The sequence below is a fragment of the Oncorhynchus kisutch genome, unplaced genomic scaffold (assembly GCF_002021735.2).
Source record: "Oncorhynchus kisutch isolate 150728-3 unplaced genomic scaffold, Okis_V2 Okis01b-Okis20b_hom, whole genome shotgun sequence".
NCBI lineage: Eukaryota > Metazoa > Chordata > Actinopteri > Salmoniformes > Salmonidae > Oncorhynchus > Oncorhynchus kisutch.
The window spans coordinates 1,870,188-1,890,803 of NW_022261978.1; the positions used below are offsets into that span (position 1 = coordinate 1,870,188).

Below are 20,616 nucleotides of genomic sequence, written 5' to 3' on the forward strand. Positions count from 1 at the left end.
GCAGTTATATTGACAGTTATATACATACCTCTTACTGAATTCCAAGGCACATATTGAAGATGCTAGAACTGTCCACATTCAGCCTACTTTCCTTCAGCCAACAAGATGAGTAGACCTAATGAACAGCAGACGCACTAGCCTATGTCAATCTACTATCTCCCATAGTACAAAAGTAGACCTATTCTATCGATTAACTTGTCCTTCTGTGCAATAAATACATATTCCAAACATACTCTGGGACAGTTGTGGGATGCGATAGATCCCAAATGAATACAACCAATCGCATATTAAAAAAAACAGTTTAAAAGCAATGAGGTCGATCGTTTAGCTTAAAATGTTTGTTAAACTATTAGGCCATTTGTTCACATTATAAGCCCAGTAATACACTCACAGCAGTAGGCTATAAGCGTGAATGTTCCTAAATGGAATCAATTAGAGGGAAAACACTGTTCTTGAATTGACGGCAAATGCGATTATGGATGTAATGCTTTATTATAAAGGTGTATTTTTATGGTGAAAAGGATCTTCCCCAAACTAGAAACTTGCTGCCAATGTCTGCCATGTAAGCTCTACACTGGTTATAAGCGGATTAATGTGCTTCATTTTAAGAAGTTATTTGGCCACTTTAGTTGAGTTGTGTGACTACGATTTTAAAAAGTTGCGCTGTTTCTTGCGTTAATGCACAACCTGGGCATCATTCAACCTGGGGATCATTCAACCTGGGGATCATTCAACCTGGGGATCATTCAGCCTGGGGATCATTCAACCTGGGGATCATTCAACCTGAGGATTGTTCAACCTGAGCATCATTCAACCTGGGGATCATTCAACCTGGGCATCATTCAACCTGGGCATCATTCAACCTGGGGATCATTCAGCCTGGGGATCATTCAACCTGGGCATCATTCAACCTGGGGATCATTCAACCTGGGGATCATTCAGCCTGGGGATCATTCAACCTGGGCATCATTCAACCTGGGGATCATTCAGCCTGGGGATCATTCAATCTGGGGATCATTCAACCTGAGGATCATTCAGCCTGGGGATCATTCAACCTGGGCATCATTCAACCTGGACATCATTCAACCTGAGCGTCATTCAACCTGAGCATCATTCAACCTGGGGATCATTCAACCTGGGGATCATTCAACCTGGGGATCATTCAACCTGGGGATCATTCACAAGTGATCGGCTAATATTGTCACCCATGAGACTATTCTTGATTTAAAGTTGTCTTTACATATACTAAATTATATACGTGTGAAATATGTTTTGATTTAGAATGGACCATTATCATGCACCTGTCTCAGAACAGGGACATGGGAAAAAATACATGTCATCTATTTACTTAAATAGCGAATGGAGGACTATGCACTTAAATAGCGAATGGAGGACTATGTACTTAAATAGCGAATGGAGGACTATGCACTTAAATAGCGAATGGAGGACACATTTCCCATGGTTCATTTTCATGCCAGCCAGGTAGGCTATACTCCTGTTGTAAAGAGAAGCAATGTGCTTAATATTAGGAAAGTTGAGAAATAAATATAGTAGACCTAGCCTATAGAAAGCTGATGATACCCTCCTCTTTTTAATAGAGGCCATCAAAACTGTTTTCTTACGCAATTGCATATCCTATAGAAATGTTGCGCAACATGAGCTCATGGGCACTCTTGAAGTGTTTGATTAGATGTTTTAATACATTTGCATTGATGTCATTAGAATGATTAGAGGGACAATATAGTGCTGAGTACCAGGCAGTTAGCAAGTTTGCAGCAGCAGCATCAGAGTTTGGAGAAGCCTAATTACTGTGCTTAAACTATCAAATGTAATTTGGTCACCTTAACAGTCCTAGTTACAGTTCAAATAAGGAAATCAGTAAATTTATATACATTCCCTAGCCCATAATCTATGGATTTCACATGACTGGGAATACAGATATGCATCTGTAGGTTGCTCAGAAAACCAGTCAGTATCTGGTGTGACCACTATTTGCCTCATGCAGCGCGACATATTTCCTTCTCATAGAGTTGATCAGGCTGTTGATTGTGGCCTGTGGAATGTTGTCCCACTCCTCTTCAATGGCTGTGCGAAGTTGTTGGATATTGGAAGGAACTGGAACACGCTGTCGTACACTTCAATCCAGAGCATCCCAAACATGCTGAATGGGTGACATGTCTGGTGACTATGCAGGCCATGGAAGAACTGGGACATTTTCAGCTTCTAGGAATTGTGTACAGATCCTTGTGACATGGGGCAGTGCGTTATCATGCTGAAACATGAGGTGATGGTGGCAGATGAATGGCACAACAATGTATCTTTGTGCATTCAAATTGCCATACATAAAATGCAATTGTGTTAGTTGTCCGTAGCTTATGGCTGCCCATACTATAACCCCACCACCACCATGGGGCACTCTGTTCACAATGCTGACATCAGAAAACTACTAATCAACACAACGCAATATACACGTGGTCTGCAGTTGTGAGGGACGGGTGGACATGCTGCCAAATTCTCTAAAACCACTTTGGAGGTGGCTTATGGTATAGAAAGGAGAAATGCTCACTAACAAGGATGCAAACAAAATAATTCTCTATATTCAATTCTCTGGCAGCAGCTCTGGTGGACATTCCCTCAGTCAGCATGCCAATTGCCCACTCCCTTAAAACATCTGTGGCATTATTGTGTGACAAAACTGCACATTTAAGAGTTGCCTTTTATTGTCCCCAGCACAAGGTGCTCCTGTGTAATGATCATGCGGTTTACTCAGATTGTTTATATGCCACACCTGTCAGGTGGATGGATTATCTTGGCAAAGAAGAAATGTTTACTAACAAGGATGTAAACAGAAAAAAGAAAAGAATAATAACAATAATAAATCATTTCTGGGATCTTTTATTTCAGCTCATGAAACATGGTACAAACACTTAACATGCTGCGTAAAAAAATGTGTTTAGTGGGTTAAGTGTTTTATGTTCCCTCACCATCAGGGGCTCTTCTCAATAGGCCACAGAACATCAGCACCACGGACAGCTGCCACACTGGCACTTCAGCAGAGAAAGTCCATGCTACTGTGTAACCTTATACAGGGCACTCTCCATGGCTTTCAAGTTGACTGCTGCTCTCTATGCTAAAAATAATACATTTACCAAGGATAGTAGTGGTAATGGTGGTAGTAGTGGTAATGGTAGTAGGGATAGTAGTGGTAATGGTAGTAGTAGGGATAGTAGTGGTAATGGTGGTAGTAGTGGTAATGGTAGTAGGGATAGTAGTGGTAATGGTAGTAGTAGGGATAGTAGTGGTAATGGTAGTAGTAGGGATAGTAGTGGTAATGGTGGTAGTAGGGATAGTAGTGGTAATGGTGGTAGTAGGGATAGTAGTGGTAATGGTGGTAGTAGGGATAGTAGTGGTAATGGTGGTAGTAGGGATAGTAGTGGTAATGGTAGTAGTAGGGATAGTAGTGGTAATGGTGGTAGTAGGGATAGTAGTGGTAATGGTGGTAGTAGGAATAGTAGTGGTAATGGTAGTAATATGGATAGTAGTGGTAATGGTAGTAGTAGGGATAGTAGTGGTAATGGTAGTAGTAGGGATAGTAGTGGTAATGGTGGTAATAGGGATAGTAGTGGTAATGGTAGTAGTAGGGATAGTAGTGGTAATGGTAGTAGTAGTGGTAATGGTAGTAGTAGGGATAGTAGTGGTAATGGTAGTAGTAGGGATAGTAGTGGTAATGGTAGTAGTAGGGATAGTAGTGGTAATGGTGGTAGTAGGGATAGTAGTGGTAATGGTGGTAATAGGGATAGTAGTGGTAATGGTAGTAGTAGGGATAGTAGTGGTAATGGTAGTAGTAGGGATAGTAGTGGTAATGGTAGTAATATGGATAGTAGTGGTAATGGTAGTAGTAGGGATAGTAGTGGTAATGGTAGTAGTAGGGATAGTAGTGGTAATGGTGGTAATAGGGATAGTAGTGGTAACGGTAGTAGTAGTGGTAATGGTAGTAGTAGGGATAGTAGTGGTAATGGTGGTAGTAGGGATAGTAGTGGTAATGGTAGTAGTAGGGATAGTAGTGGTAATGGTGGTAGTAGTGGTAATGGTAGTAGTAGGGATAGTAGTGGTAATGGTAGTAGTAGGGATATGAGTGGTAATGGTAGTAGTAGGGATAGGAGTGGTAATGGTAGTAGTAGGGATAGTAGTGGTAATGGTAGAAGTAGGGATAGTAGTGGTAATGGTAGTAGTAGGGATAGTAGTGGTAATGGTAGTAGTAGTGGTAATGGTAGTAGTAGGGATAGTAATGGTAGTAGTAGGGATAGTAGTGGTAATGGTAGTAGTAGGGATAGTAGTGGTAATGGTAGTAGTAGTGATAGTAGTGGTAATGGTAGTAGTAGGGATAGTAGTGGTAATGGTAGTAGTAGGGATAGTAGTGGTAATGGTAGAAGTAGGGATAGTAGTGGTAATGGTAGTAGTAGGGATAGTAGTGGTAATGATAGTAGTAGGGATAGTAGTGGTAATCGTAGTGTTAGGGGTAGTAGTGGTAATGGTAGTAGTAGCGATAGTAGTGGTAATGGTAGTAGTAGTGGTAATGGTAGTAATAGGGATAGTAGTGGTAATGGTAGTAGTAGGGATAGTAGTGGTAATGGTAGTAGTAGGGATAGTAGTGGTAATGGTAGTAGTAGGGATAGTAGTGGTAATGGTAGTAGTAGGGATAGTAGTGGTAATGGTAGTAGTAGGGATAGTAGTTGTAATGGTAGTAGTAGGGGTAGTAGTGGTAATGGTAGTAATAGGGATAGTAGTGGTAATGGTAGTAGTAGGGATAGTAGTGGTAATGGTAGTAGTTGGGATAGTAGTGGTAATGGTAGTAGTAGGGATAGTAGTGGTAATGGTAGTAGTAGTGGTAATGGTAGTAGTAGGGATAGTAGTGGTAATGGTAGTAGTAGGGATAGTAGTGGTAATGGAAGTAATGGGGATAGTAGTGGTAATGGTAGTAGTAGGGATAGTAGTGGTAATGGTAGTAGTAGGGATATTAGTGGTAATGGTAGTAGTAGGGATAGTAGTGGTAATGGTAGTAGTAGGGATAGTAGTGGTAATGGAAGTAATAGGGATAGGAGTGGTAATGTTAGTAATAGGGATAGGAGTGGTAATGGTAGTAATAGGGATAGTAGTTGTAATGGTAGTAGTAGGGATAGTAGTGGTAATGGTAGTAGTAGGGATAGTAGTGGTAATGGTAGTAGTAGGGATGGTAGAGGTAATGGTAGTAGTAGGGATAGTAGTGGTAATGGTAGTAATAGGGATAGGAGTGGTAATGGTATTAATAGGGATAGGAGTGGTAATGATAGTAATAGGGATAGTAGTGGTAATGGTAGTAGTAGGGATAGTAGTGGTAATGGTAGTATTAGGGATAGTAGTGGTAATGGTAGTAGTAGGGGTAGTAGTAGTGGTAATGGTAGTAGTAGGGATAGTAGCGGTAATGGTAGTAGTAGTGGTAATGGTAGAAGTAGGGATAGTAGTGGTAATGGTAGTAGTAGGGATAGTAGTGGTAATGGTAGTAGTAGGGATAGTAGTGGTAATGGTAGTAGTAGGGATAGTAGTGGTAATGGTAGTAGTAGGGATAGTAGTGGTAATGGTAGTAGTAGTGGTAATGGTAGTAGTAGGGGATAGTAGTGGTAATGGTAGTAGTAGGGATAGTAGTGGTAATGGAAGTAATAGGGATAGTAGTGGTAATGGTAGTAGTAGGGATAGTAGTGGTAATGGTAGTAGTAGGGATAGTAGTGGTAATGGTAGTAGTAGGGATAGTAGTGGTAATGGTAGTAGTAGGGATGGTAGAGGCAATGGTAGTAGTAGGGATAGTAGTGGTAATGTAGTAATAGGGATAGGAGTGGTAATGGTAGTAATAGGGATAGGAGTGGTAATGATAGTAATAGGGATAGTAGTGGTAATGGTAGTAGTAGGGATAGTAGTGGTAATGGTAGTATTAGGGATAGTAGTGGTAATGGTAGTAGTAGGGATAGTAGTGGTAATGGTAGTAGTAGTGGTAATGGTAGTAGTAGGGATAGTAGTGGTAATGGTAGTAGTAGTGGTAATGGTAGAAGTAGGGATAGTAGTGGTAATGGTAGTAGTAGGGATAGTAGTGGTAATGGTAGTAGTAGGGATAGTAGTGGTAATGGTAGTAGTAGGGATAGTAGTGGTAATGGTAGTTGTAGGGATAGTAGTGGTAATGGTAGTAGTAGTGGTAATGGTAGTAGTAGGGATAGTAGTGGTAATGGTAGTAGTAGGGATAGTAGTGGTAATGGAAGTAATAGGGATAGTAGTGGTAATGGTAGTAGTAGGGATAGTAGTGGTAATGGTAGTAGTAGGGATAGTAGTGGTAATGGTAGTAGTAGGGATAGTAGTGGTAATGGTAGTAGTAGGGATAGTAGTGGTAATGGTAGTATTAGGGATTGCAGTGGTAATGGTAGTAGTAGGGGTTTTATTGTCCCCATTATTTATCACATTCTTCTATTATCATCCACTGATACAGTGTTGCAGTTCTTGACACAAACCTGTTACCTCTTTCAAAGGCACTTCAACCTTTTGTCCCTCCCATTCACCCTCTGAAAAGCACACATACACAATCCATGTCTCAATTGTTTTAACAAATGGCATCAATAAGGGATCATAGCTTTCACTTGGATTCACCTGGTCAGTCTGTCATGGAAACATCAGGTGTTCATAATGCTTTGTCAATATTTACGCAATCTTTCTCATGTCAATAAAGCTAGTTTGAATTTGATTTTGAGAGAGAGTCTGTCTGTCTCTGTTGCTACGTGCTCTTCTCTCTCTGTGTGTTCCAGAGCTCATCCCAAACCACTTCAACACCCAATCAGCATCATAAGTACCTTATTATTTCCTGAGTTGTTCTACGGAAAGCGAACGGTCCAAAAGACAAGGGCGCTGATTGTTTTCACAGATTTTGATGAGATCAGAGATAGTAAACAATTTAGTTGTTGAGTCCAAATTGTGCCAGGAAATCACACAATCACACAATTTATTTTCCTCTTCCAATGACAGATACACCCCCCCCCCCCCCCACACACACATACACACACACAGCTATTCATTGTGAGAACCATTGAGTGGCCTCTCAGTTGGATGCGATGATACTTGAGTTAATGTTGCTTTGCTTCATTCTCAAGTGTGATGCTACAACCAAACCTGTCCTATTCATAATACAGCTACATCCATAATGGCTGGCTCATTTCTCTTGTGTGTGTGTCTTCACGGTTTCTAGGTGTGTGTTTTTTGTGTCTTCATGGGTACTAGGTGTGTGTTTGGTGTGTGTCCTCTGTGGGAAAGTGTGATGAGAGACGGGAGTGAGGGCGAGAGAATAGAAGAGACAGACCAGAAGAAGAGAGGAGGAAAGGGCATGAGTTGTACAATAGAGGGAGAGATAGTAAGGGATTAAACAGCAGTCTTTCTAACTACTGTACAGATTATAGTCCTCTCTAGTGGATTATTCCCTAGTTAGAATGTTCCTATGTCCTCTCCCCTTCCAGATGTTCCTGGTGATCAGAGCATTGAGTAGGAACAGCCACCCCATTGTCTAATATCTCTCTCTTTCTCTCTCTCTCTCTCTCTCTCTCTCTCTCTCTATCTCTATATCTCACTCTCTCTCTCTCTCTCTCTCTCTCTCTCTCTCTCTCTCTCTCTCTCTCTATCTCTATATCTCTCTCTCTCTCTCTCTCTCTTTCTCTTCTCGTCTTTCTCCCACCCCCTTTCAATTCTCCACTGAGTCAGATCCATCTCTCTCAGAATGAAATATAGTAGTTACTCCTTTTCCTTCCTTCCTTCCTTCCTTCCTTCCTTCCTTCCTTCCTTCCTTCCTTCCTTCCTTCCTTCCTTCCTTCCTTCCTTCCTTCCTTCCTTCCTTCCTTCCTTCCTTCCTTCCTTCCTTCCTTCCTTCCTTCCTTCCTTCCTTCCTTCCTTCCTTCCTTCCTTCCCTGGAACAAACCACTCTGCACAGGAAAAGAGGAACACCTATAGAGGAGAGGGGAGAGAGGAGGAGAGGAACAGAGATGGAGAGAGAGAGATATGTAGTGGAACAGAGATGGAAGGGCAGAGAGGTATGTAGTGGAAAGGGATTTCTGCGTGAGAGTGAGAGAGAGAGAGCAGGTGGGAAAGAGAGGGAGTGGGAAGGAAGGCGTGTGTGTGAGGGAGAGAAATAGGGGTCAAGGTGAGAGAGAAAAAGATAGAGGGAGAGAATGAGGGAGGGAGTGGAGAGGAGAGAGTGGTGGTGGTGAACAGGTTTAGAGAGGAGAGAGTGGTGGTGGTGGTGAACAGGTTTAGAGAGGAGAGAGTGGTGGTGGTGGTGAACATGTTTAGAGAGGAGAGAGTGGTGGTGGTGAACATGTTTAGAGAGGAGAGAGTGGTGGTGGTGAACAGGTTTAGAGAGGAGAGAGTGGTGGTGGTGAACAGGTTTAGAGAGGAGAGAGTGGTGGTGAACAGGTTTAGAGAGGAGAGGAGAGGGGTATAGAGATGGAAAGTAGAGAAGTGAGGGATGGACTGAGGCGAGAAGCAGAGGGACCTGGATGACTAGCTATTTCGATGATGGATCGAGCGGAGCGGAGGAATGAGAGTGGGGAAAGAGGGAGTCGGATGAATAGAGACAATAAGTGAGGGATGAGCGAGGGGAACGAAGGAGAAGATGAGATGCTGCAGAAGAAAGAGAGGAGTGAGAGAAAAGAGGTGTGAAATATCGCCATCGGTTTTGTTTTTATTTATGTTTGAACTTGGCACTTAACAGATGCTGCCCCCCCTCCCTCTCCATCTCTTCTTCATTCATCCCTCCTTCATTCATCCCTCTCCATCCCTCCTTCATTCATCCCTCCTTCATTCATCCCTCCTTCATTCATCCCTCCTTCATTCATCCCTCCTTCATTCATCCCTCTCCATCCCTCCTTCATTCATCCCTCCTTCATTCATCCCTCCTTCATTCATCCCTCCTTCATTCATCCCTCCTTCATTCATCCCTCCTTCATTCATCCCTCTCCATCTCTTCTTCATTCATCCCTCCTTCATTCATCCCTCTCCATCTCTTCTTCATTCATCCCTCCTTCATTCATCCCTCCTTCATTCATCCCTCCTTCATTCATCCCTCCTTCATTCATCCCTCTCCATCCCTCTTTCATTCATCCCTCTCCATCTCTTCTTCATTCATCCCTCCTTCATTCATCCCTCTCCATCCCTCCTTCATTCATCCCTCCTTCATCCATCACTCCTTCATTCATCCCTCTCCATCCCTGCTTCATTCATCCCTCCTTCATTCATCCCTCTCCATCCATCCCTCCTTCATTCATCCCTCTCCATCCCTCCTTCATTCATCCCTCTCATCCCTCCTTCATTCATCCCTCTCCATCCCTCCTTCATTCATCCCTCTCCATCCCTACTTCATTCATCCCTCTCCATCCCTACTTCATTCATCCCTCTCCATCCCTCCTTCATTCATCCCTCTCCATCCCTCCTTCATTCATCCCTCTCCATCCCTCCTTCATTCATCCCTCTCCATCCCTCCTTCATTCATCCCTCTCCATCCCTCCCTCCTTCATTCATCCCTCTCCATCCCTCCTTCATTCATCCCTCTCCATCCATCTATCCCTCCTTCATTGTTCCCTCTCCATCCCTCCTTCATTTGTCTCTCCCACTCAATTCAATGACAATGCATCCAGTTGTAATGAACTGCTGCTGTCGGACTATAAACTCCAGTGTTGCTGTTGCCCTCAGGGCTCTAATATGTGGCATGCGGCCATTGAGCGGTTAACAGACACACTCAATATTTAGAGCCGACATGGATACCTCCCAGTCATGTAGTTGCACCGTGGCTAATGCTAACTTAATGACTGTGTGATGCGACTGTGGCACGGCTGCAGCTCTATGGAGGCAGGACTACTGACACGTTTATCACTGTCTTTGAGACTATTGGCCCTATTCAGTCAAACAACTGGTAACTAACTGGGTTATGGGGACAGGTATTTTATGTGTCGAATATACTCTTAATTAATATACTCTTAATGTCTAGGCTATGTTTTTTCCCACGGCACGATTTGATTGGCTCAAACATCATAATGTCTAATGTTTACAAAGTAATATTAAAATATGACTTCAAACATGCTTTAATTCCCAGGAATACCAGGTCATTACTTATTCTATTCATAGAAATGGTATAGACAAAACAACTGTTGTTTTGGATTAAATAGGATCCTATGGGAGCCAAGGTCTTTGTAGTGGGTTGATATGTTTGCTTGTGATTGAAGCCATCGAAGCCATTTCAGTAAATTCAGAGAAGAAATACCAACTGAGAAACATTTTATGTTTGTATGTGTGGACAACAGAGTTCATATGTAGGCAGCAGTGGAGAGTTCTCTCTCTCTCTCTCTCTCTCTCTCTCTCTCTCTCTCTCTCTCTCTCTCTCTCTCTCTCTCTCGCTCTCTCTCTCACCCCCTCTCTCTCTCCCCCTCCCCCTCTCTCTCTCTCAAATTGGTTTTATCCCTCTCGTTCTGTTTATCTCTCTCTCTCTCTGTCCTATGTGTCTTTCCTCTCATCTTGATGCATGCATCTCCATGCACTCTCTTTTCAGATTTCCATTTCTCTTCATCTGTTCCCTCGTTTAGATGACTGCATTCTGTTTCCTTTCCTAGCCCCTGTCCTCTTTCTGTTTCTTCACTTCACCTTGTTATTGGTGCAAAACCTCTGTTCTACATGTTCATTTGTCTCTCATCCACACATTCTCCTTTCACCGCCAGACGTCACACTCTTCTTTCTCTAGGGGTTGTGCCTAAGGACCCAGGGGTCTTTCCTACTCTATTAGGGGCCATTACGGCTGCCCTGGTGTCTGCCTGTTCAGAAAGAAGAGATGAATCAGTCATTATGTTGTTAGGTACTGAAAGACCCCAAGGGAAGCCAAGTCACTGCCATGTAACTGTTAATAATGAGATAATATGGACCGAGAATATCTATCTAAGAATATCATTATGAGGACGAAGAGCTGAATGGACTGTGAGGGTTAGGGTTCCACTTTATGAAGTGAATTGTTTAGTGAGCTGAATAGACTGTGAGGGTTAGGGTTCCACTTTATGAAGTGAATTGTTTAGTGAGCTGAATAGACTGTGAGGGTTAGGGTTCCACTTTATGAAGTTAATTGAATAGTGGATTGTTTAGTGAGCTGAATGGACTGTGAGGGTTAGGGTTCCACTTGATGAAGTGAATTGAAGAGTGGATTGTTTGGTGAGCTGAATAGACTGTGAGGAATAGGGTTCCACTTTATGAAGTGAATTGTTTAGTGAGCTGAATAGACTGTGAGGGTTAGGGTTCCACTTTATGAAGTTAATTGAATAGTGGATTGTTTAGTGAGCTGAATGGACTGTGAGGGTTAGGGTTCCACTTTATGAAGTGAATTGAAGAGTGAATTGTTTAGTGAGCTGAATAGACTGTGAGGGATAGTGTTCCACTTTATGAAGTGAATTGAAGAGTGAATTGTTTAGTGAGCTGAATGGACTGTGAGGGTTAGGGTTCCACTTTATGAAGTGAATTGTTTAGTGAGCTGAATAGACTGTGAGGGTTAGGGTTCCACTTTATGAAGTGAATTGAAGAGTGAATTGTTTAGTGAGCTGAATGGACTGTGAGGGTTAGGGTTCCACTTGATGAAGTGAATTGTTTAGTGAGCTGAATAGACTGTGAGGGTTAGGGTTCCACTTTATGAAGTTAATTGAATAGTGGATTGTTTAGTGAGCTGAATGGACTGTGAGGGTTAGGGTTCCACTTTATGAAGTGAATTGAAGAGTGAATTGTTTAGTGAGCTGAATAGACTGTGAGGGATAGTGTTCCACTTTATGAAGTGAATTGAAGAGTGAATTGTTTAGTGAGCTGAATGGACTGTGAGGGTTAGGGTTCCACTTTATGAAGTGAATTGTTTAGTGAGCTGAATAGACTGTGAGGGTTAGGGTTCCACTTTATGAAGTGAATTGAAGAGTGAATTGTTTAGTGAGCTGAATGGACTGTGAGGGTTAGGGTTCCACTTTATGAAGTGAATTGTTTAGTGAGCTGAATAGACTGTGAGGGTTAGGGTTCCACTTTATGAAGTGAATTGAAGAGTGAATTGTTTAGTGAGCTGAATGGACTGTGAGGGTTAGGGTTCCACATTATGAAGTGAATTGTTTAGTGAGCTGAATAGACTGTGAGGGTTAGGTTTCCACTTTATGAAGTGAATTGTTTAGTGAGCTGAATAGACTGTGAGGGTTAGGGTTCCACTTTATGAAGTTAATTGTTTAGTGAGCTGAATAGACTGTGAGGGTTAGGGTTCCACTTTATGAAGTGAATTGAATAGTGGATTGTTTAGTGAGCTGAATAGACTGTGGGGGTTAGGGTTCCACTTTATGAAGTGAATTGAATAGTGGATTGTTTAGTGAGCTGAATAGACTGTGAGGGTTAGGGTTCCACTTTATGAAGTGAATTGTTTAGTGAGCTGAATAGACTGTGAGGGTTAGGGTTCCACTTTATGAAGTGAATTGTTTAGTGAGCTGAATAGACTGTGAGGGTTAGGGTTCCACTTTATGAAGTGAATTGTTTAGTGAGCTGAATAGACTGTGAGGGTTAGGGTTCCACTTTATGAAGTGAATTGAATAGTGTATTGTTTAGTGAGCTGAATAGACTGTGAGGGGTAGGGTTCCACTTTATGAAGTGAATTGAAGAGTGGATTGTTTGGTGAGCTGAATAGACTGTGAGGAATAGGGTTCCACTTTATGAAGTGAATTGAAGAGTGAATTGTTTAGTGAGCTGAATAGACTGTGAGGTTTAGGGTTCCACTTTATGAAGTGAATTGAATAGTGTATTGTTTAGTGAGCTGAATAGACTGTGAGGGGTAGGGTTCCACTTTATGAAGTGAATTGAAGAGTGGATTGTTTGGTGAGCTGAATAGACTGTGAGGAATAGGGTTCCACTTTATGAAGTGAATTGTTTAGTGAGCTGAATAGACTGTGAGGGTTAGGGTTCCACTTTATGAAGTTAATTGAATAGTGGATTGTTTAGTGAGCTGAATGGACTGTGAGGGTTAGGGTTCAACTTTATGAAGTGAATTGAAGAGTGAATTGTTTAGTGAGCTGAATAGACTGTGAGGGATAGTGTTCCACTTTATGAAGTGAATTGTTTAGTGAGCTGAATAGACTGTGAGGGTTAGGGTTCCACTTTATGAAGTTAATTGAATAGTGGATTGTTTAGTGAGCTGAATGGACTGTGAGGGTTAGGGTTCCACTTTATGAAGTGAATTGAAGAGTGAATTGTTTAGTGAGCTGAATAGACTGTGAGGGATAGTGTTCCACTTTATGAAGTGAATTGAAGAGTGAATTGTTTAGTGAGCTGAATGGACTGTGAGGGTTAGGGTTCCACTTTATGAAGTGAATTGTTTAGTGAGCTGAATAGACTGTGAGGGTTAGGGTTCCACTTTATGAAGTGAATTGAAGAGTGAATTGTTTAGTGAGCTGAATGGACTGTGAGGGTTAGGGTTCCACTTGATGAAGTGAATTGTTTAGTGAGCTGAATAGACTGTGAGGGTTAGGGTTCCACTTTATGAAGTTAATTGAATAGTGGATTGTTTAGTGAGCTGAATGGACTGTGAGGGTTAGGGTTCCACTTTATGAAGTGAATTGAAGAGTGAATTGTTTAGTGAGCTGAATAGACTGTGAGGGATAGTGTTCCACTTTATGAAGTGAATTGAAGAGTGAATTGTTTAGTGAGCTGAATGGACTGTGAGGGTTAGGGTTCCACTTTATGAAGTGAATTGTTTAGTGAGCTGAATAGACTGTGAGGGTTAGGGTTCCACTTTATGAAGTGAATTGAAGAGTGAATTGTTTAGTGAGCTGAATGGACTGTGAGGGTTAGGGTTCCACTTTATGAAGTGAATTGTTTAGTGAGCTGAATAGACTGTGAGGGTTAGGGTTCCACTTTATGAAGTGAATTGAAGAGTGAATTGTTTAGTGAGCTGAATGGACTGTGAGGGTTAGGGTTCCACTTTATGAAATGAATTGTTTAGTGAGCTGAATAGACTGTGAGGGTTAGGTTTCCACTTTATGAAGTGAATTGTTTAGTGAGCTGAATAGACTGTGAGGGTTAGGGTTCCACTTTATGAAGTGAATTGTTTAGTGAGCTGAATAGACTGTGAGGGTTAGGGTTCCACTTTATGAAGTGAATTGTTTAGTGAGCTGAATAGACTGTGAGGGTTAGGGTTCCACTTTATGAAGTGAATTGTTTAGTGAGCTGAATAGACTGTGAGGGTTAGGGTTCCACTTTATGAAGTGAATTGAATAGTGGATTGTTTAGTGAGCTGAATAGACTGTGAGGGTTAGGGTTCCACTTTATGAAGTGAATTGTTTAGTGAGCTGAATGGACTGTGAGGGTTAGGGTTCCACTTTATGAAGTGAATTGAATAGTGGATTGTTTAGTGAGCTGAATAGACTGTGAGGGTTAGGGTTCCACTTTATGAAGTGAATTGAAGAGTGAATTGTTTAGTGAGCTGAATAGACTGTGAGGTTTAGGGTTCCACTTTATGAAGTGAATTGAATAGTGTATTGTTTAGTGAGCTGAATAGACTGTGGGGGTTAGGGTTCCACTTTATGAAGTGAATTGTTTAGTGAGCTGAATAGACTGTGAGGGTTAGGGTTCCACTTTATGAAGTGAATTGAATAGTGTATTGTTTAGTGAGCTGAATAGACTGTGAGGTTTAGGGTTCCACTTTATGAAGTGAATTGAATAGTGTATTGTTTAGTGAGCTGAATAGACTGTGGGGGTTAGGGTTCCACTTTATGAAGTGAATTGTTTAGTGAGCTGAATAGACTGTGAGGGTTAGGGTTCCACTTTATGAAGTTAATTGAATAGTGGATTGTTTAGTGAGCTGAATGGACTGTGAGGGTTAGGGTTCCACTTTATGAAGTGAATTGTTTAGTGAGCTGAATAGACTGTGAGGGTTAGGGTTCCACTTTATGAAGTGAATTGTTTAGTGAGCTGAATAGACTGTGAGGGTTAGGGTTCCACTTTATGAAGTGAATTGAATAGTGGATTGTTTAGTGAGCTGAATAGACTGTGAGGGTTAGGGTTCCACTTTATGAAGTGAATTGTTTAGTGAGCTGAATAGACTGTGAGGGTTAGGGTTCCACTTTATGAAGTGAATTGAATAGTGGATTGTTTAGTGAGCTGAATAGACTGTGAGGGTTAGGGTTCCACTTTATGAAGTGAATTGTTTAGTGAGCTGAATAGACTGTGAGGGTTAGGGTTCCACTTTATGAAGTGAATTGTTTAGTGAGCTGAATAGACTGTGAGGGTTAGGGTTCCACTTTATGAAGTGAATTGTTTAGTGAGCTGAATAGACTGTGAGGGTTAGGGTTCCACTTTATGAAGTGAATTGAATAGTGGATTGTTTAGTGAGCTGAATAGACTGTGAGGGTTAGGGTTCCACTTTATGAAGTGAATTGTTTAGTGAGCTGAATGGACTGTGAGGGTTAGGGTTCCACTTTATGAAGTGAATTGAATAGTGGATTGTTTAGTGAGCTGAATAGACTGTGAGGGTTAGGGTTCCACTTTATGAAGTGAATTGAAGAGTGAATTGTTTAGTGAGCTGAATAGACTGTGAGGTTTAGGGTTCCACTTTATGAAGTGAATTGAATAGTGTATTGTTTAGTGAGCTGAATAGACTGTGGGGGTTAGGGTTCCACTTTATGAAATGAATTGTTTAGTGAGCTGAATAGACTGTGAGGGTTAGGGTTCCACTTTATGAAGTTAATTGAATAGTGGATTGTTTAGTGAGCTGAATGGACTGTGAGGGTTAGGGTTCCACTTTATGAAGTGAATTGAAGAGTGAATTGTTTAGTGAGCTGAATAGACTGTGAGGGATAGTGTTCCACTTTATGAAGTGAATTGAAGAGTGAATTGTTTAGTGAGCTGAATGGACTGTGAGGGTTAGGGTTCAACTTTATGAAGTGAATTGTTTAGTGAGCTGAATAGACTGTGAGGGTTAGGGTTCCACTTTATGAAGTGAATTGAAGAGTGAATTGTTTAGTGAGCTGAATGGACTGTGAGGGTTAGGGTTCCACTTTATGAAGTGAATTGAAGAGTGAATTGTTTAGTGAGCTGAATAGACTGTGAGGGTTAGGGTTCCACTTTATGAAGTGAATTGTTTAGTGAGCTGAATAGACTGTGAGGGTTAGGGTTCCACTTTATGAAGTGAATTGAAGAGTGAATTGTTTAGTGAGCTGAATGGACTGTGAGGGTTAGGGTTCCACTTTATGAAGTGAATTGTTTAGTGAGCTGAATAGACTGTGAGGGTTAGGGTTCCACTTTATGAAGTGAATTGTTTAGTGAGCTGAATAGACTGTGAGGGTTAGGGTTCCACTTTATGAAGAGAATTGAAGAGTGTATTGTTTAGTGAGCTGAATGGACTGTGAGGGTTAGGGTTCCACTTTATGAAGTGAATTGTTTAGTGAGCTGAATAGACTGTGAGGGTTAGGTTTCCACTTTATGAAGTGAATTGTTTAGTGAGCTGAATAGACTGTGAGGGTTAGGGTTCCACTTTATGAAGTGAATTGTTTAGTGAGCTGAATAGACTGTGAGGGTTAGGGTTCCACTTTATGAAGTGAATTGAATAGTGGATTGTTTAGTGAGCTGAATAGACTGTGAGGGTTAGGGTTCCACTTTATGAAGTGAATTGTTTAGTGAGCTGAATAGACTGTGAGGGTTAGGGTTCCACTTTATGAAGTGAATTGTTTAGTGAGCTGAATAGACTGTGAGGGTTAGGGTTCCACTTTATGAAGTGAATTGTTTAGTGAGCTGAATAGACTGTGAGGGTTAGGGTTCCACTTTATGAAGTGAATTGAATAGTGGATTGTTTAGTGAGCTGAATAGACTGTGAGGGTTAGGGTTCCACTTTATGAAGTGAATTGTTTAGTGAGCTGAATGGACTGTGAGGGTTAGGGTTCCACTTTATGAAGTGAATTGAATAGTGGATTGTTTAGTGAGCTGAATAGACTGTGAGGGTTAGGGTTCCACTTTATGAAGTGAATTGAAGAGTGAATTGTTTAGTGAGCTGAATAGACTGTGAGGTTTATGGTTCCACTTTATGAAGTGAATTGAATAGTGTATTGTTTAGTGAGCTGAATAGACTGTGGGGGTTAGGGTTCCACTTTATGAAGTGAATTGTTTAGTGAGCTGAATAGACTGTGAGGGTTAGGGTTCCACTTTATGAAGTTAATTGAATAGTGGATTGTTTAGTGAGCTGAATGGACTGTGAGGGTTAGGGTTCCACTTTATGAAGTGAATTGAAGAGTGAATTGTTTAGTGAGCTGAATAGACTGTGAGGGATAGTGTTCCACTTTATGAAGTGAATTGAAGAGTGAATTGTTTAGTGAGCTGAATGGACTGTGAGGGTTAGGGTTCCACTTTATGAAGTGAATTGTTTAGTGAGCTGAATAGACTGTGAGGGTTAGGGTTCCACTTTATGAAGTGAATTGAAGAGTGAATTGTTTAGTGAGCTGAATGGACTGTGAGGGTTAGGGTTCCACTTTATGAAGTGAATTGAAGAGTGAATTGTTTAGTGAGCTGAATAGACTGTGAGGGTTAGGGTTCCACTTTATGAAGTGAATTGTTTAGTGAGCTGAATAGACTGTGAGGGTTAGGGTTCCACTTTATGAAGTGAATTGTTTAGTGAGCTGAATAGACTGTGAGGGTTAGGGTTCCACTTTATGAAGTGAATTGTTTAGTGAGCTGAATAGACTGTGAGGGTTAGGGTTCCACTTTATGAAGTGAATTGAATAGTGGATTGTTTAGTGAGCTGAATAGACTGTGAGGGTTAGGGTTCCACTTTATGAAGTGAATTGTTTAGTGAGCTGAATGGACTGTGAGGGTTAGGGTTCCACTTTATGAAGTGAATTGAATAGTGGATTGTTTAGTGAGCTGAATAGACTGTGAGGGTTAGGGTTCCACTTTATGAAGTGAATTGAAGAGTGAATTGTTTAGTGAGCTGAATAGACTGTGAGGTTTATGGTTCCACTTTATGAAGTGAATTGAATAGTGTATTGTTTAGTGAGCTGAATAGACTGTGGGGGTTAGGGTTCCACTTTATGAAGTGAATTGTTTAGTGAGCTGAATAGACTGTGAGGGTTAGGGTTCCACTTTATGAAGTTAATTGAATAGTGGATTGTTTAGTGAGCTGAATGGACTGTGAGGGTTAGGGTTCCACTTTATGAAGTGAATTGAAGAGTGAATTGTTTAGTGAGCTGAATAGACTGTGAGGGATAGTGTTCCACTTTATGAAGTGAATTGAAGAGTGAATTGTTTAGTGAGCTGAATGGACTGTGAGGGTTAGGGTTCCACTTTATGAAGTGAATTGTTTAGTGAGCTGAATAGACTGTGAGGGTTAGGGTTCCACTTTATGAAGTGAATTGAAGAGTGAATTGTTTAGTGAGCTGAATGGACTGTGAGGGTTAGGGTTCCACTTTATGAAGTGAATTGAAGAGTGAATTGTTTAGTGAGCTGAATAGACTGTGAGGGTTAGAGTTCCACTTTATGAAGTGAATTGTTTAGTGAGCTGAATAGACTGTGAGGGTTAGGGTTCCACTTTATGAAGTGAATTGAAGAGTGAATTGTTTAGTGAGCTGAATGGACTGTGAGGGTTAGGGTTCCACTTTATGAAGTGAATTGTTTAGTGAGCTGAATAGACTGTGAGGGTTAGGGTTCCACTTTATGAAGTGAATTGTTTAGTGAGCTGAATAGACTGTGAGGGTTAGGGTTCCACTTTATGAAGTGAATTGTTTAGTGAGCTGAATGGACTGTGATGGTTAGGGTTCCACTTTATGAAGTGAATTGTTTAGTGAGCTGAATAGACTGTGAGGGTTAGGGTTCCACTTTATGAAGTGAATTGTTTAGTGAGCTGAATAGACTGTGAGGGTTAGGGTTCCACTTTATGAAGTGAATTGATAGGAGGGGAATGGAATGGAGGGAGGGGGAGGAGAGGGAGGGAGGGGGGGAAGGAGAGGGAGGGAGGGGGGAGGAGAGGGAGGGAGGAGGAGAGGGAGGGAGGAGGGAGGGGGGGAGGAGAGGGAGGGGGGAGGAGAGTGAGGGAGGGGGGAGGAGAGTGAGGGAGGGAGGGGGGAGGGAGAGGGAGGGAGGGAGGGGGGAGGAGGAGGGAGGGGTAGGTGAGGGGGGGGAGGAGAGGAGGGAGTGGGGGAGCAGAGAGGAGGGAGGGGGTAGGGGGAGGAGAGGAGGGTGGGGGGCAGGAGAGGTGAGGGAGGGGGGGGGGGGGGGGGAGGGAGGGCGGGGGGGGAGAGGAGGGAGGGGGGGGGAGGAGAGGGAGGAGGAGGGAGGAACTGTGTCTACATTAGGAATAACTACACATATGCTGTATTCCTGTATTGTCTCAAAAGTAACTATCGTCTTATCCCCCCTCTCGTCTTTATTCCCCCTTCTCGTCTTTATCCCCCTGTCTCCTTTATCCACCCTGTCTCGTCTTTATCCCCACTGTCCTCGTCCCTTATCCCCACTGTCTCGTCTTATCCCCTGTCTCGTCTTTACTCCCCATGTCTCGTCTGTTATCCCCCTGTTCTCGTCTTTACCCCCCTGATCCTCGTCTTTATCCCCCTGTCTCGTCTTATCCCCCTTCTCGTCTTATCCCTGTCTGTCTTTATCCCCCTTTGTCTCGTCTTTATCCCCCCTGTCTCGTCTTTATCTCCCCCTGTCTCGTCTTTATCCCCCTGTCTCGTCTTATCCCCCTGTCTCGTCTTATCCCCCTGGTCTCGTCTCTTTATCCCCCTGTCTCTTCTTTATCCCCCTGTCTCGTCTTATCCCCCTGTCTCGTCTTTATCCCCCTGTCTCGTCTTTATCCCCCTGTCTCGTCTTTATCCCCCTTTCTCGTCTGTCTCGTCTGTCTCGTCTGTCTCGTCTAGGTCCTTAGGAAGCTCCAGTGATAATAGCAGTAAAACTCTACAACCACCTCTGTACTGGTCTGATCTCTGTGTGTGTGTGTGTGTGTGTCAGGTATGCGTATCCTGGTGAATCTCCTCCTGGACACTCTCCCCATGCTTGGGAACGTCCTGCTACTCTGTTTCTTTCGTCTTCTTCATCTTCGGCGTCATCGGAGTGCAGCTGTGGGCGGGGCTACTGAGGAACCGCTGCTACCCAAGGAAAACTTCACCCTGTGAGTAACAGCGTGTGTATGTGTGTGTGTCTTTCTGTGTGTGTTTATGTGTGTGTGTGTCTTCTGTGTGCGTGACCGTGTGTTGACTGTGTGTGTTTATGTGTGTGTGTGTTCTTTTCCTGTGCGTGACCGTGTGTTGACTGTGTGTGTTTATGTGTGTGTGTGTCTTTTCCTGTGCGTGGCCGTGTGTTGACTGTGTGTTTATGTGTGTGTGTCTTTTCCTGTGCGTGGCCGTGTGTTGACTGTGTGTGTTTATGTGTGTGTGTGTCTTTTCGTGTGCGTGACCATGTGTTGACTGTGGTGTGTTTATGTGTGTGTGTGTCTTTTCCTGTGCGTGGCCGTGTGTTGACTGTGTGTGTTTATGTGTGTGTGTGACTTCCTGACCTCCTCTTCCAGTGTATGTGATGATGATTGAAGGA

At 42.4% G+C, this 20,616-nt stretch overlaps 1 protein-coding gene across 1 annotated transcript in view; it reads left to right on the forward strand.

Annotated features, from left to right (window-relative positions):
- Positions 1-20,616, forward strand: part of LOC109885759 (voltage-dependent T-type calcium channel subunit alpha-1I-like) — a 196,106-nt gene that overhangs the window by 65,248 nt on the left and 110,242 nt on the right. Inside the window, exon 4 of the mRNA XM_031811045.1 lies at positions 20,038-20,197. Within this exon, the coding sequence (XP_031666905.1) occupies positions 20,038-20,197 (160 nt within the window). The remainder of the gene's footprint in view (positions 1-20,037; positions 20,198-20,616) is intronic.